The sequence below is a fragment of the Phalacrocorax aristotelis genome, chromosome 2 (assembly GCF_949628215.1).
Source record: "Phalacrocorax aristotelis chromosome 2, bGulAri2.1, whole genome shotgun sequence".
In the NCBI taxonomy this organism is placed as follows: domain Eukaryota; kingdom Metazoa; phylum Chordata; class Aves; order Suliformes; family Phalacrocoracidae; genus Phalacrocorax; species Phalacrocorax aristotelis.
Genome location: NC_134277.1, coordinates 129,208,172 through 129,224,034, shown reverse-complemented (window position 1 = coordinate 129,224,034; position 15,863 = coordinate 129,208,172). Strand labels below are relative to the sequence as shown.

Sequence of the window (15,863 nt, the reverse complement as noted above, 5' to 3'; positions counted from 1 at the left end):
GAAGACTGGAGAACCCCCACTAATAAATGGCTGGATACCTTACCTTGGGAAGGCTTTGATCTTTAGAAAAGATGCTTTCAAATTCTTACTGGATCAGCAAAAGAAACTTGGAGATATTTTCACTGTATATATTGCTGGTGAGAAATATTTTAGTATTTCTCTTTATTTTTTCCATCAGTTAAATTATATACTAATCCAAATGTTTAGTTTAGAATCTTCCTTAACCAAAAACATTTTTGCATAGCATAGACCAATAAAAAATAATTAAATTCAAATGTATTGTGTGCATAGTAAGTATCCATAGGATATAATTATGAGCATGTGGATTTATGTACATGTATAGGTGTATATGCATATTGACAGAATTCGTAGGCATGTAATGTATGAACATAGAGTTTGCCAGCACATTTAATTGTGTATTGGGTTTTTTTTTTCCTAAAGAAGGGAGAACTAACATCATCTTGACACCACACAGAAAAATATCAGATTAAATTTAGAAAACACTTAGAAAAAAAGTGCAGAATATGTTCTCACACATTTTACAACTGGTTGACAGGAACACAAGGGAATGAATGACACATTGACTCAGTGATACAATCAGGACTGGAACACAGAAACTTCCCATTGCCAGCCTCTTTCTCTGATCATGCTTGCTGAAAATAACAATATAATAAAGTATGATATAACCTTGCTGCTTTCTGTATTTATAGCTGTATTACTACACTAGCTCGAATACAAACATTTGAGTGAGTTCACATAGACACTTAGCTGTAGAAGGAAAACATAGAATGAAACTGGAATCTTGAATAAAACTTAAATATATAAATTTACATATGTGTGTACACACACAGATGTACTTTTTATTAAAATCAACTTAAAATTCAGTATCTTCCCCTGTTCAGAAAAAGACCAATTCTTGTTAGTGTCAGTGGATGTAGTGGATCTTTCACCCCTTTACATGCTGATGTCCTTTTTCAAATGATCAACCTTAGAGTTAAGAGTATCTTGTTTTTAGCTACCCCTGTATTTTTAGAGGGTTGCAGATAAAAATGTGAAGTATAAAGTTTACTTTGTAATTTCATGGCAGTAACACTAGCTCTATATTTCCATATAAGTAGTATCTTGGAATAAAAATAATTATTTTCTTAAAAAGTTGATTAATTAAATTGCAAACCATATGTTTAATTAATAAAATTTTTCTTCCTATTACCCGGTCTGTTCTTTTTTTTCCTTTGGAAGATCATTTTTATTGCTTTTAAATGTGTGGGGGCTTTTTTTATTCATTCAGAGTTTTTTCTTTGGAAACTGGAATGCTTAGGGTTTTTTCCACCCTTTTTTCCAAGTGAGTTTGACACATTATAAAACCAACTTTTTTTTAAATACAGTCTTTTTTTATTTTTAATGTACATTTGCACTATATACAGTTATGGCTTCGTACGAATACAGATTAATAATTACAATTCAGAGACTACCTTAGTATTTTCATAAAACCAGATAGAGTCATACTTTAGAATCCTTACTGTGTTTAATCAAATATTTCTTTCTCTTTCACCTCTGTATTATCTTATGAAAGACTATGATTAGGGATTTGTGTCTTTAAGCAATCCATAAGCGTAATATAGTTTCATTAATTTCTATTTGCATGATAAACAAAATTCTGTTTCAACTTATCTGCCTGTGCTCCGGTCTTTTGAGGAAACCTTCCTTCATAGAGACTGAGGTAAACAGAGTGAGTTCTGCATAGCATTTCAGCTTTATGCAGGGAAATCTTTGATTTTGTGGATTTGTCATATCAGAGATACCACTTTAAGGCCTCTTTTTTCAGTATAAAAATACTGATCGTCAGGACTTCACTAAGAAGAAACAGTTTGTCATCCACAAGTCAAAGAAGAAGCCGAAGCTAGTTAGTACCTCCTATCATGTCCTGATCTGAAGACATACAGGATTTCTATATGTCTTACTGATTTGACAAAGATGATTCTTGTATGTTCAGCAGACATAGCGTAGCCTGCTGTATATAGACTATCATTACTTTACCCCCCGGTGGGTGTCTAAAGGTCCTGTCAAAAAATTCTATCAATATATATTGTTCTAATTATTGGTTCTCAAACTAGTTCATTTGGAAAACGCGGAACGATGCTTGGAGTTTCTGGCGTTGCCCCGTACCGGTAATGCGATTTCGCTGATTGTACTTTCCCATGTGATGAGCAAATGATTGTCATCCCTAAAAGTCACAAGGGACATGGATGTCATCTTAATAAAGAAATTAAAAAGCACATCTTTCTATGAGAAACAATGTAAATTCCTGACCTGTCGCAGAAAATAGTTCTCTAATTGGTATTGTGTGGTGGTGCAGCAGAATCGTTTTCCCCAAACGTCACGCCGGCGAAGCACCACTGTACATCATTGTCAGCAGTTCAGCAGAATCTCCCTAATAAGAGGACGATTACGTAAATGCGATAGTCTTAAAAAAAAAAAAAAAAGAGAGAGAGAGAAAAGAAAAGAATAAGGAGGGGAAAGAAAGAGAGAGAGAGTCCGTGGTGTTGAGATGATCATACTCCTTAAGCCAACCTCCCTGCTTGTTAAGGGTCAGCAGCATAGGCAGACGGCTAGGTAAGAACTTGAAGATCTTGAAACAGTTTTGTCATTGTTTCTCGGAATTAAACATTGTCTCTTTTTCCTGACAAGTTAATAGGAATGATACTGAACCTTACAATACACTCCCTGAGACTAACTCAACTTTCAATGAAATAATCTTAGTTTTTTTTACTAAGCACACTTGCCTTTTCAAATACTGCTAAGTCATTCTTTCCTTTTAAATCATGGTACACCTACAGCAACATATCACATTTTACTCTTTTAGGCAAAAGGTAATTTACATTAACTCCTTACCAAGCTGAAGCCTGCTGCAAGCATTACTGAAATAACATCCATCATTAGATGCCATCTGAAACGCTTGTCTTTCATCATTAGCATTAAAAAGCTCCAGAATGCATTATTCGAGTAATTTCTTAACTATCATACAAATACTGGCTTCCGTGCTCAGATTTACCAAAGTTGACAATTTTCATATTTTCCACATCAATCTTCTATTTCTAGGAGACTGTATAAACTAAAGGGAGATAACCAGCCTATTTACAGCATGGGTGTAATGCAGGCTGAAGGATTGGATGGGGAAATATGAATTCTCTGTATCCATATTTAAAAAAAAAATATCAGAGGGCTTTTTACAGAAACGAGCATACATCTCTTCTTTTGACTATTTTCTGTGGTACTAAATAAAACAGATCAGTGGCATAAACTGTTGGGATTTGGAGTGTGGCATTTCTGTGTGGACATGTCTACTTAGTTTTTTGTGTTGAAGGATTTTTTTACAGTCTAACAAGGAAAGGCTCGGTCCCCAGTGGTTTCTATATAAATACCTTCAATATTTGAGGCTTCCTGATTTGTGGAGTGTGTGATATACCTCTACTTTTGACTGATCTGGCATTTACCTTTACCAGTACTCTGATGGAAAGTCATGAACGTCAAGATTTTGGTTCAGTTTCAGAAAAGGCTACTTTTAAGAGATGGTTCTTGGCATTAGCTGCAATGGAAGGGCATAGGAGGGGAGGAGGGGAAGCTGCATTTTAAAATACCAAATAACAACTGGTAACTTTAGGAAATATTTGCATTTGTTGGTCTCTGACACTACGAGGGACAATCAGTGGGAAGAGACCTCATCAGGGACAATGACAGGATTTAAAAAGCAAAATTAAGAACCATATTCACACTTATAAAATTTGAAGTCATAAATTGAGGTGAGAAAGTTAGTTCCAGTTCGGATGTTTGCTGCTCAGGGTAGAGGAGGTGTTGGGGCATGGTTTTGTAATTAGCAATCTGTTCCTGTATGGAAGAGACTGGGGTAACCGGTGTAGCCGCGCAGTGCATCTATGTGCGAGTATGACTGTAATTGCTAAAGGCTCCCCTACCCACTCTCACAACAACTTACTGACTGAAGTTAATTAGCTCTAGATCTTAGTCTTTTTCTAATTAAAAGATCTAAAATTAGGTTCTTGGTGAAGTACATAAACAAGCTGCCTTTGTTATAGAGGGGTTCCACTTTTCTGACTGTACAGACCTTTACTAAATACAGTAGCAAAAGTATTTTGCTTTATGTGTTTATAGATATTGTTGACTTGCAGTGATGTGGTCTGGAGCCTGAACTGATTCTACAAAATGAATTATATTTTGCTACATGCTTACTTTTTGCTACCAGGAACCTGATGAGAATAATAAAAATCAGGATCTGTGATATTCTGTTTCTCAGAGATTTTTTTTTTCAAAGTATGTGCTGGTATGAGTGAGTTTTGATTTAAAATTATTGCTAAAACAGTTTGTTTGTCTGAAAACTCATTTGCTGAAAATCATTTTCTTACTTAAAAAATGATAAGAATTGATGTGCGTTTGCTAAGTGTCTGATTAAAGATCACAAAGAAACTCATATTTTGCATCAGAAATAAGCAGATGGTGGACAGATGGTTTAAATTAATATTAATTAAAAATCTTAACTTAAATTGTTTACCCCGTAAACGCAAAGTTAGGAAGCCAGCTTTCATCTTTAGGGTTAATAACACTCCAAATCTATTTATTAAAAATTGCTCCAATGGGCATTCTTTCCAAGCTTTGATCACAAAGATGGTAGCCTCAGTAAAGAGCGTGAAAGTGGGTGAAAGCTGGAAAGAGAGAGCAATTCTAGGACTCTTAACAAAGATCCTGCAGAGGCTGAGACTAAAAATTCCTGTCAGCCTCTCTGGGCTGGGAAGAAAGAAATGGTCAGAAAAGAGGACTGGGAACTGCGGATCTCTTTTTCATGCTGATTTCTCGATATATTTATTTTTTTAAAATTAATTTACCTCTATGATTGATTAGGTTACAGTAAAGCAAAATCTACAAGTACCTTAAAAACCTTCACATGCTGTTGACAAAAAAAGAGGGTCAAGTTCTATCTCAGTTTATCCCTTGTGTTTCCTTACTGGTTGACTGGCATTGCAGTGGATGTAATTGGGAGGGAAATTGTGGCAGCTGGTAATCGCAGAGGAAGTCCAGAGTACAGCCAGATTTACCATAGAGCACTGTGTGTATATGCAAGTCAGAATACAGAATAACTATGATAATTCAAATATCACTATATGGTAACCATGGATACTTGTTGACATTTTTAGTGGTAGTGACTACTTTATCTCAGGACATCTGTCACAGAGCCAAATTTGGTCCTCAGTTAAGCATGTAGTGTTCCCATTAAAATCAAAGGAGATTTGTCCCTTTAGTGGGACAGAATTAGACTGTAAGTGCTGGAAGCTTTGCTATTTTCCAGAGTTTATAACTGGGATATTTCACAGGGTATGTGTACATTTTAATGGGTACCCTTTGTCCCTAATGGACTTCTCCATTCAAATTAAGAGTCAGGAACTCTAAATTTAGACTTAACATGGGAATCATCTATAAAGAGTTAAGATTTAATTGAGCTTTGGGAGCGTTAGCATTTTGATTCACGACAGTTCACCAGAACGCTCTTCTTTAGTAGTTGACTTAAAGCTTAGGGAGAAATTGCAGGATTTTTCTAGCACAGGCAGCTTAAAACAGTGTCACACTTAATGCAATCCTGTTCCTCTGTACATGCTGTTAAAGGTACGGCTGTGTCACCTCACTAGTACCTCAGGCATGGTAGGAAGTTGGTGCACGCTGGCACAATGGATGATAGTGCTAGGACAGAGTATACTGCAAAATGCCACCAATGCTAAACACGTAGCCTGCTCTGCTGTAAGAAATGGCTTCAAAATCAAATCCTAAGGTAGTCATTTTACTGACGCTAAGTATATTCTTAACAAAAAGTTAGCAAAACTTGAGGAAAAAACAGATGAAAGAGAGGATTTAAATGTTGGGGGGTTTACAATGCGCAGCTGAAGCCATAACCAGCAGATATTGAGTCTCTATGTCTTCTGCTTGCAGAGAAGGTGCCTAGGTAGCATGTTTTCCACTCCAGTCCCCCTCCCTGGTGTTCCTCCATGCAAGTAAAATGTGTGTGTTTCTCCCTTTCTGCTGGTAAAAAAATACAAATTTCAAATGCTGCTACAACTCCACATTGTATTTTCATGAATTATACCCATGTAGTAAATCATTTATTGCACAGCGCCACAATTGCAGGTCACACCCTACTGTTGGCAAAAACAGTAGATCAGTCTGCATGGAAATGGCTTCACGCTGGTTTTAGAAGAGCCGTAAAAGTGTACACAGGTGAAATCTACATCCTGACAAAGAGAATCAGTATTGCTTCTTTTCCAATGCTAAATAAAACCTGCTACTTTTTTTTTTTTTTTTCTTTCCAGGTTTCTTCACAGATCTTTGTTTTGGGGATTTTCTGCGTGCTTTTCTTCCAGCCATTGGCTGGGCTTGTTTTCAGTTATTACCTCTGAAAGTGTCACCAGATTGTAAAAGTGCACATCTATTCTATTTTTTTTTTTTTTCTTCTCTTCTATTCAGGTAGATATATTACCTTTATCATGGACCCATTTCAATATGTCTATGTCATCCGAAATAGCAAGCAACTTGAATTTCATGAATTTGCTGATAAAATGGCTTCCAAAACTTTTGACTACCCGTCCTTGTCAAAAGGAGAATTCCCTGATCTCAAGCAAAACCTGCACAGAATCTACCAGTATCTACAAGGCAAGCCTTTGGATATAATTTCTGGCCACATGATGAAAAATCTCCAGGATATATTTGAATGGAAATGCTCACAAGCAACAGATTGGGAAACAGAAAAAATGTACAAATTCTGCTGCTCTGTAATGTTTGAAGCCAGTTTTGTAACACTATATGGAAGAGTTCCTGCTGCAGATGGCCACAAAGTTATTAGTGAAATCAGAGACAAATTTATCAAGTTTGATGCCAGCTTTCCCTATTTAGCTGCAAACATACCAATTGAGTTGCTAGGAGCTACCAAGAAGGTTCGGAAGGAGCTTATACATCATTTTTTACTTCAGAACATGACAAAATGGCTGGGAGGGTCAAAAGTGGTCCAAGCCAGACAAGATATATTTGAGAAATATGAGCTGCTTGGAGATTATGACAAAGCAGGTAGGAAACTTATGAATGATTGCTTGTCTAAAATAAAATAATTTACTATAGACCTTTGAAATAAAAAGGCAAAATGGCGACCTTGAAATTTTTTTATGTTCTTTCTAATTGGCTAATGATAAAATGTTTTACTCTGAAACAACCCTCTATGATAATTGATTTTTTTTTTTTGTGCTGAGGTGGTAAAACAAGATACTTAATGGTGATAATGAGAAAGATTATAACTGAGCTGCATTTCCTCCCCTTATTCCCCCCACCCCCCCGACATTACATTTCAAACTATTCTCATTAAGCAGAAAATTAGACTTCAGAAGCCTATTGGTCCTCATTAGCATTCACTGATCCTTGGCTGGGTCTGTGTCCTAACATCTTTTAATTAGCACACTGCAAATCTAATCAGTGTAATAAACGCTATTAATCTTCCTTTTCACTTATTTTCTCCCAGCACATCATTTTGCCTTCCTGTGGGCCTCTGTGGGAAACACGATTCCAGCTACATTCTGGGCCATGTATTATCTTCTGCGGCACCCAGAAGCTTTTGCAGCGGTGCGTGACGAGATTGACCATTTGCTGCAGTCAACAGGTCAAAAGATAGGGCCCACGTATAACATCCACCTCACCAGAGAACAATTGGACAACCTGGTCTACCTAGGTAATTTATTTTTATCTGTTAGGAAGAAAAGAGGGGCTCTCCCGGCAAACTCGGTTTATCACTCATTTCTGTTTACTGAGAAGGTGGAGGGCACAGCTGCCTAATTGACATAATAACACCCATTTACATCAATTATAAATTATGTAGTTTATAGCTGTAGATACTCTCATTGCATGTAAACATTAAAGCCTAGGTAATTAACTATGCAAGGTATGCAAAAGGCTAAATCGAAGCTTTGCAATTATTTGAAAAAAAGTTGATGCCTATTAAGTTGTTTGATTCTGAGCATCTGCCGAAGTGTTAATGCATTTCAAATACTTCTGTATGGAACTGCCAAGAAAGACCCTTTTCTGAAATTAGAGTAGGATAATGTATTTAAACTGCAAATGTAATTTTTTCACAAGCCATTTCTTTCTTTCTCTCTCTTTAACAAAACAAAAAGACTTCTAAAGCGGGCTTCGGTTGAGCGATGCCTCTGAACAAAATATAAGAAAGTAAAGCTCTACAGGTTAGAAATAGCATTTCCAGTATTGAAAAAAGTACCTTGATTCAAAATAAGGGAGCTTTAAGCGCGATACAGATTTTCCAATTCTGGATCAGTGGTTCAGAGGGAGACCCTTGCCAGTTGTCATTAGAGGCTGTTTGATCCAGGAGCCGGATAGGCCTTCAGAGCATCAGCTGATGGTTTCACTTTGTTTGCTAGTGCACAGGCACTGGCAAGATAAATGCTAAAATTAGCTCAAGGGAGGAGAGAGGGTGTAGCAGGTAGGAACCTAACCTTTAAGCATCTGAAAGTCCCCATAGGTAGCATTAGCAGGATAGAAACAGCTGAACAAAAGCATAAAGGTTCAATATTCCTCTCTTTTTTAATATTGAAAGCAGTCCCCTGTTAAAACTGAGCTCATGTCTCTATGTTTTCATAGCTCATGGCCTGAACTGATGTATCGCTCTTAAAAGAAGCTGCGTCAAGACAGGGTGGTGGAGCAATACAGTCTTTAGGCTTGATTTGGATATAATAGCTGCCATTCTCCAGGAACATCAACTGTGGCATGTATCAATAACCTGTGTTCAAACTTGAATTGTTTCTCAGAGTACAGATATAAAATCAAGACTGATCCAGTTGCTTTTTGTTAGAGCATTAATGTTTATCTTCTATAGTGTGAGTCTAGTAAGTTGGTTTCGCCTGGAGTCATGGCTGTTTTGGCGAGCATTTATCTCCAGCTGATGGAGGATGCTTTTGAAGTAGGGGAGACATCTGATGACAGGGACGCTTCCGAAGAATAACATGACAGTCTAAGCATTTCATGTACTTTAAGGAACACAAGTAAAATTGTTTCACATCAGTTAGCATCCACCAAAAAATAATAGAAAAGGAAAGTTACCGAGCATCAAGAAGATGCAAGAGAGAATTTATTTTGTGTTTGGAGACTGAGATGCTAATGGCAATTAAAAAAAAAAAAAAGAAAAAAAATTAAGAAGGCACCCCAGAAGTGTAGGAATACGGAAAATAAAAGCATGTACTTCACTAAAACCATCTGGTCCAAAATGGTATGAACAGTTTAAAACATTAACTGTGTCATTCCTTTGCTGCTCCTTGAAATCTTGAAGTACCCTGGAAACATTTGATTTATGTGTTGAGAGGAAAGTGCCACATCCTACTTTGTAGTATTCTTGTAACACTTTTGTTAAATTTTATAATCGTGTTAAACGTAATGTGGTATGAACATAAGCTAGATTTCAATTCTTCTGGCACTTAAGTGATAAAGGGCTGGATACGGTCCCATAAAATAATAATATAGAAAAAAAATCTGTACCATAAGAGAATTAAAGTCATGCTTCAGTGGAAAGGGGAAAGGGATATTTTGTTAATAAATGTGTAGGAGGGACAAAGGTCCCAATTTGCATTGCTTGCACACCAAAAATCCCCACGTTGCAGGAATGCTGTGGGCCAGCACTGCCTTTGCCCTTGCTGCTCACTGACCCCAACCTCCAAGACCGAGCTTTTCCTCTTCCCTCTCACTCCCCGTGCCAACCCAGAGCACAGAAAACCGGGGTTTGTGTTCCTGCTCGAGTAAGGCAGACCAGGTGGGATTCTTCTATGTTCATCACCTTGTCATCTCATTCTCCTGTTTTAAGTGCTCTGATTCTCCGTCCTCTTTTTGGCCTACTATAACAAGAGCCTTTTTTTGGATTCCTCATGCTATGGAGAACAAGCAAGGGTTGCTAAAAATCCTTTCTCAGGAAGCATCGTTGTTATTATGGTCAGATTTGTTGGGTCTAGGGAACAACATGGCCTGATTTACTTCTAAACTCAAAGCACAGGTATGTGATTTTTTATTTTAAAAAAAAAAAAAGCTTTCAACTCACAGCAAAACTAGCAAATTTTAGCTCTGATGATTATTTTTTTCTGATGGCATTTCTGGGGCAACACACTTTGTTTTGTCGACGTAAGTCTTTTCCCAAAACCCAAACACGCCTATTTGTGTGCTCAGAGTAACATACATTATTAGCCATTATGGCTCACAACAGAGCTCTAATATGGTAAACGACACATGAGAATGGTCTGTCAGTTTTTATGGTTATAATGGAAATGCAAAGGGTAAAGCAGAGATATACTTAGTGCACGTTTAATGCTAGGCATGTTTAGTCAGTTCGTTTGTGTAATATTAGTCCATTCATTTATATGGTGAAGTATCCTTGCCCCAGGTCATTGCTGAATCCCAGATATTTCCTGCGAAAAGAGCACAGCTTGAAAAATTGTTTCGTACACAGGAAAGAGTAGGAACCCAAAACCAGCTAATACGGAGTGCGTAGTTGTAGCACAAATGATAAACATAAAAATCGTTGGTTTGGGATTGAGAGAAATGACTATATTTTCCTGGAATGGGCTGGGCAGTACCATTTACTTCTTAGTAAGATGCAAATGTACTTGTTTCAGATCATTGTTTGTGTTGGCACACCGTGATGCCTGTGGGTAAATGACCCCCCCCAAATATTTGCATACTCAATAGCTATTTTCCTACAATACACTCTAATAATTAGAGTACCCTATTACCTGCTATGTGTTAGTGTAAAATTAACAATCCATTATGCACAATAAGTTTTATAAAACATTTACAGATAGAGATCATGTTTAATTAAAATTAACTTGCCTACGAAAGCCAAATGCACTTATGATTTGCAATGACCTTTTATTACCTGCAGTCCCTTGTTTTGGCTGGATGATTGACAGCTTGCTGTTTGGCTACCATGTTGTATTTCAGCTGACAAGACTTTTCATTTTAACTCAATTTGCCTGCCTATCACAAGCTGGTGGCAGGCCAGGCTCAAGTCACCCAGCTTTGCCTCAGCAGCTTGCTCTATTTCTCATTAGTACGCATTTATTCAGTGGAAATTGGAAGACAAATGCTTGAAGGCATGTGAACTAAGTATAGCAAATTAGGGTTTAAAGACTGAATATTTATAAGTATATTGAAACAGTTTTTAAAAAAATCTAAAATGAATTGGAAGCTGAGTGCTAGCTTTAGTATAAGAGAAATGAAGAGAGAAGTGGGAGGATTCTAAGAATAACAATACTATGAGAGATATCTCTCTCTCTCTCTTCCTTCCCCCCCCCCCACCAGAAAACATGCAAAATCTCTCTGACAACACCTTATCAAACAACAGCCTGGCTTCTTTATGTAGTGCTTGCACAGTGAAGTTTAGCATCTCGTGTGTGTAAGAAGGGGGGAAAAAATGAGGGTCATGTTCATTTGCTGCTTGGTTATCCCTTGGTATGCTTTAAATTGCCTTGTTTGTTCGGCACAAGCACAGAAACAGATGTTGCTCTACAGTGCTGGATAATTTACTGTACCTCACAGTGCAGAATGGAAGGCCTCCCAAGCTACCCAGCTGGTCTGTCAGCGGCGATGGCTGGTGTCTGCTGAACTATGACAACTGCAAGTAAAGGCTGCAGTTTTATTGTGCAGTTGTCATTCCTCTCAATGTATAGCTCCAGCATTTGTGGAAAGCTGACTGTCTATTTTTTTAATGTGAGCCTGCAAAGCCGTATAAGCTCCATTCTCCTTTGTTGATCATAATGTGACTCATTACTTTTGTCATCTAATGATTATCGGCATGATCGCTCAGAGCGAGAGCCAGGCTCGCCTTCCACATATAACTGGTACTGGAAGGTAAAACAGATTTGTCATTTACGATCTGACCGCTAAGCCACACTTTGTGCTCCATTATTGTGATTAACTTCTGCATAAGATATGCTGCCCAATTGTCATTTGGAATCCGGCAGCGGGCAGGGACTGCTGTGCTTTCTGGGAGGATGTCCGACCATAGGATGTGACCACGTCGCTTGCGCAGTTAAACATAAACCTGCTATTTCGCAGCGGTGCTTTAATAATTGTTTTTCTTTGGGGTTTTTCCCCTCCTTCCCCCTTCCTCGTTTGATTTCTGGTGTCCCTACATATGTCGCCACCGTTTCCAAATGATGGACTGGTGTGGAATTACCAGCTTCATTTTCCGCAGGTTGAAGGCAGTCTGGAAGCGGAGGCTGGACTCTTTCTTTGTACCACGTAAAGTTTTGTTGCCAGAGCACTGCCAGTTGAAATCTATCGTGTCAGGTGCCTTGTGGCTATCCACAGTAGAGGCCATCTTCTGCAACCAGGGTTCTTTTCTGGCTTCGTCACCAACAAGCCGATTTGACTCTGCCTGATTATAGTAACGAAGGCAGTCCAAAAGAATATGCACAGACTCACTGTACGTCACATTGAATCACGGCGCTGGCCACACAAAGCTGACCGCAGCCTCATTTCTTTAGACAAATGCATGCTTAAGGAAAAACCTCCTGCAAGAAAGCATCCAGGGCCACTTTATTTGCTATGCATGCTGCACCAGATTTAATTTTTAGTGAAAGAACATTTGTTATTATTTTTTTTCAGAGGCATCTACACTGGGTAGCTACTCTCTCTAATAAACTAACCTTTTGGGTGCAGCAGTTACAGCGCCTTGGTGAACACTTAGAGAACGCTTATTTGATATCACAGAACATAAATGCAGACACAAATGGATTATTATGTGCAAATGAAACCCTATTTTAGGCTATTTTTCACACTGCTGATTAGAAGGAATCAAGTCACATATAACAGCGCCCATACATGCTGGTGGAAAAATAGTCAGTTTTGATTACAAAGTGAGAGATGCAGCCCTAGACAGGAGCTACATGCTGATATACATGCTATCAGAATGATTTATGCAAATTATGCATATTATTCCCAAAGGAATTCCTCCTCAAACTGCCAGGATAAATTGCCGGAAATTAGCCATAAAATCTGTCGTGCTAGGAGCAAAAGGTGAAGGCCACTGGGAAAGCAAGGACATTCAGCTTCTGGAGCCTTCCAGGATGTGATGGTGGAAACAGAAATCTTGCCTTCCCTGAGCCTGAAAGGACTATGTTTTTTTTTTTCCTCCTGGCCAATTAAAAGTGTCTTTCTCTCTTAAAATTATCAGGCAAATAATGAATTGCTTTCATTCACTCTGACCATAACAGACACTATCATTTGGCAGCATAGCACATTGAAAAGAAAATAAATAAATTTAAAAATCCTCAGGATGGCTATGGAATTAACAAGTGAAATTATTTTTTTCTAACATACTGTCCTGCCATTACATCCAACAGCTTTCGAAAGGCAAGCTAAATAGCTCCGTGGATGCTTTTGCTGGTATTTGCTTGTAACCTCTGAAATATATGTAAATGGGTAAAGCGTTCATGTCTTTTGAGTGTGTTGTTTTCAATGTGATGCCTGAATAATGACTTTCCACCCAAAACTTGGTGCTGCCTACAGCCGACAGGATTCCTCAGCACCATCAGTGAGAATCACATCGGGAGGCTCAGTGTCGTGGCTCCCTGCCCCAGCCCTGCGGCGTTGTTTATTGCCTCCTCCTGGTCTCTGCTTTATGTTTGGTTTGTGGTTTTTTTTTCCTTTTTTTCCCTTTACCCTGCCCTACTAAACCTGTCGAGACTCAGCAGCTGTAGCCACGTATAACTTCCAATCATCTCCCATATTTCTGATGCTTCCCCCCCTCCGCTTTTGTTTAATCGCAGAGAGTGCCTTAAACGAGAGTTTACGAATGTGCTCATCCTCCATGAACATTCGCATCAGCCAGGAGGATTTTGTTCTCAAGCTTGAAGGGAATCAAGAAGTCAGTTTGAGGAAAGGAGACTGGATAGCCCTTTACCCGCAGATTTTGCACATGGACCCTGAGGTCTATGAAGATCCGAAGGTAAACATTCAGCTGGTGCTACTCTTCCTACTCCAGGCACATCGCAGCAGCCAAGCCTTTTGTGATCTGTGGGGGTTTTTGTTTTTTTTTTTTACTTCTGTTCCTTCTTGTGGAACAAATCTTCCTACTTTCAGATGTATTTTCTAGGGCCCTATAGGTCAAAGGATTCATGGCCTGAAGAGAGAAATATGGTGATGAGACTGACTGCACTGCTTTCAAAGGAATTGACAATTGCACATTGACTACCATAAACTTTAGGCTAAATGTGGGTTTTGTTTGGCAGTGGATCATTTGATACCCAAGGAGGGCTGAATAATAGAAGGTGGTTTAAATAGCAAATAATGTGGGCCATTTAGCTAAGTGCCCCCAAAGCATCATTGACTCTCTGAAGCCCTATAATAGCAGTGTCTTACTTGAGCCTTATGCTTTTTCACCTCCCTTCGTAGGGATTCACCCCTTCTTGATCAATTAGTAGAGTGTTGTGAACTTGAGACTGTAAAGCTGTTGCTCTGCAGCGAAGCTCGGAGGGTAATTGTGTCATCTCCTTGTATTTTTCTCTGACGTTCGAGTTAATGAATATCAAAGACTCGAAATTAATCCACCCTGCCTCAGCCTTAATACAGCTTCAGAAGTTCACCACCTGCATGCAAATTGAATAGTCCTTGTCTCGGCTACGTTGCTCCCCCAGATTGCTGTCCCCAGTGCAGGGTACCATGGAGGAAGAGCAAGGGTGCACACTGAGGCTGTTAAATGCCTGCTCTGCCTGAGAGGCAAGAGCTTGTACCTGACCTATTCCTCATCCCCGTTTTCCTAAGCAAATGGCTGTCTCCCAGCCATACTGATTTCCACCCATGGCATTCGAGCCAAAGAAGAAGGGGACTGGATTTTTTTACATTTTTATAGAAAACCCATGTTAGAGGCATTGCTCCCTGAGGCTCTCCCTTTGGGGAATTTGAGGATATGAAGTTGCAGGGGAAAGATGAGATTCAAGTGCCTTGTTGGTGAGGGACAGCATCTTGCTGTGCAGGAACTCCACCAGCCTCTGTGAGAGGAGGTGTGGAGTGTGTCAGAGTTAGCAGGAGTAAGGTATAGTCACCGGGATGAACACTGGAGCTAAGAAAATGGAAATGACATCCAGGAGGGCTCTGCTGGCTGTCCCCGCCCAAAAATGAAGACAACACCCTCTGAGAAAATTAGGTTTTAAAAAATAATCCATGTATTGGCAAATAGTTGATTAATATTTCTATCCTTAAAAAGTAACAACTAACAAATAAGCTTTTTTTCACTTTATTCTCAACACTTTATTTTGGAGAACATTATTGATTTGTCAAAAGTCCATCTGTTTGTTTAGGTCCTAGACCAAAAGCATCAGTGTGAAAGCTGATCCCCTCCCTTATCCAATAATTGCCAGAATATATTACCATATTTCCATTGCTTGAATATATCTGCTTAGTATCAGCTCTGCTCAGCTTTCACAGTACAGCTTTAGTTCATGTATTTTATCTTTTTGATAGTGAATGAGCAATCCACACGTTGCAGTACATTGATTTCAGCACATGGGCCCTCTCGAAAAGTGGGGAAATCGCTGTTCTGTTTGGTTCTTAAAATATGCAGTGTGCTTTCAACAATAACTACTGAGGATCAGATAGAGATGGAGAATGAATTTTTTGAAAGGTGCAGTCTTGAGCTTGTCATGTATTTAGGGAAAACTTTCCTGGGAAAACAGGCAGCTTGACAAGATCATTTTGTAGCAATGCTTTTCTCCTGGATACATAAATTTAAGTTCAAGCTATCTTCTGCTTTGGCACTGTATTGTATA

The 15,863-nt window shown here is 38.7% G+C and overlaps 1 protein-coding gene across 2 annotated transcripts in view; it reads left to right on the top strand.

Moving 5' to 3' along the window:
• CYP7B1 (cytochrome P450 family 7 subfamily B member 1) overlaps positions 1–15,863 on the top strand; it is a 139,709-nt gene that overhangs the window by 114,248 nt on the left and 9,598 nt on the right. For both annotated transcript variants that reach the window (XM_075085114.1, XM_075085113.1), the window contains exons 2-5: positions 1–137; positions 6,523–7,119; positions 7,565–7,771; positions 13,866–14,044. In XM_075085114.1, coding sequence (XP_074941215.1) covers positions 1–137; positions 6,523–7,119; positions 7,565–7,771; positions 13,866–14,044 — 1,120 coding nt within the window. The remainder of the gene's footprint in view (positions 138–6,522; positions 7,120–7,564; positions 7,772–13,865; positions 14,045–15,863) is intronic.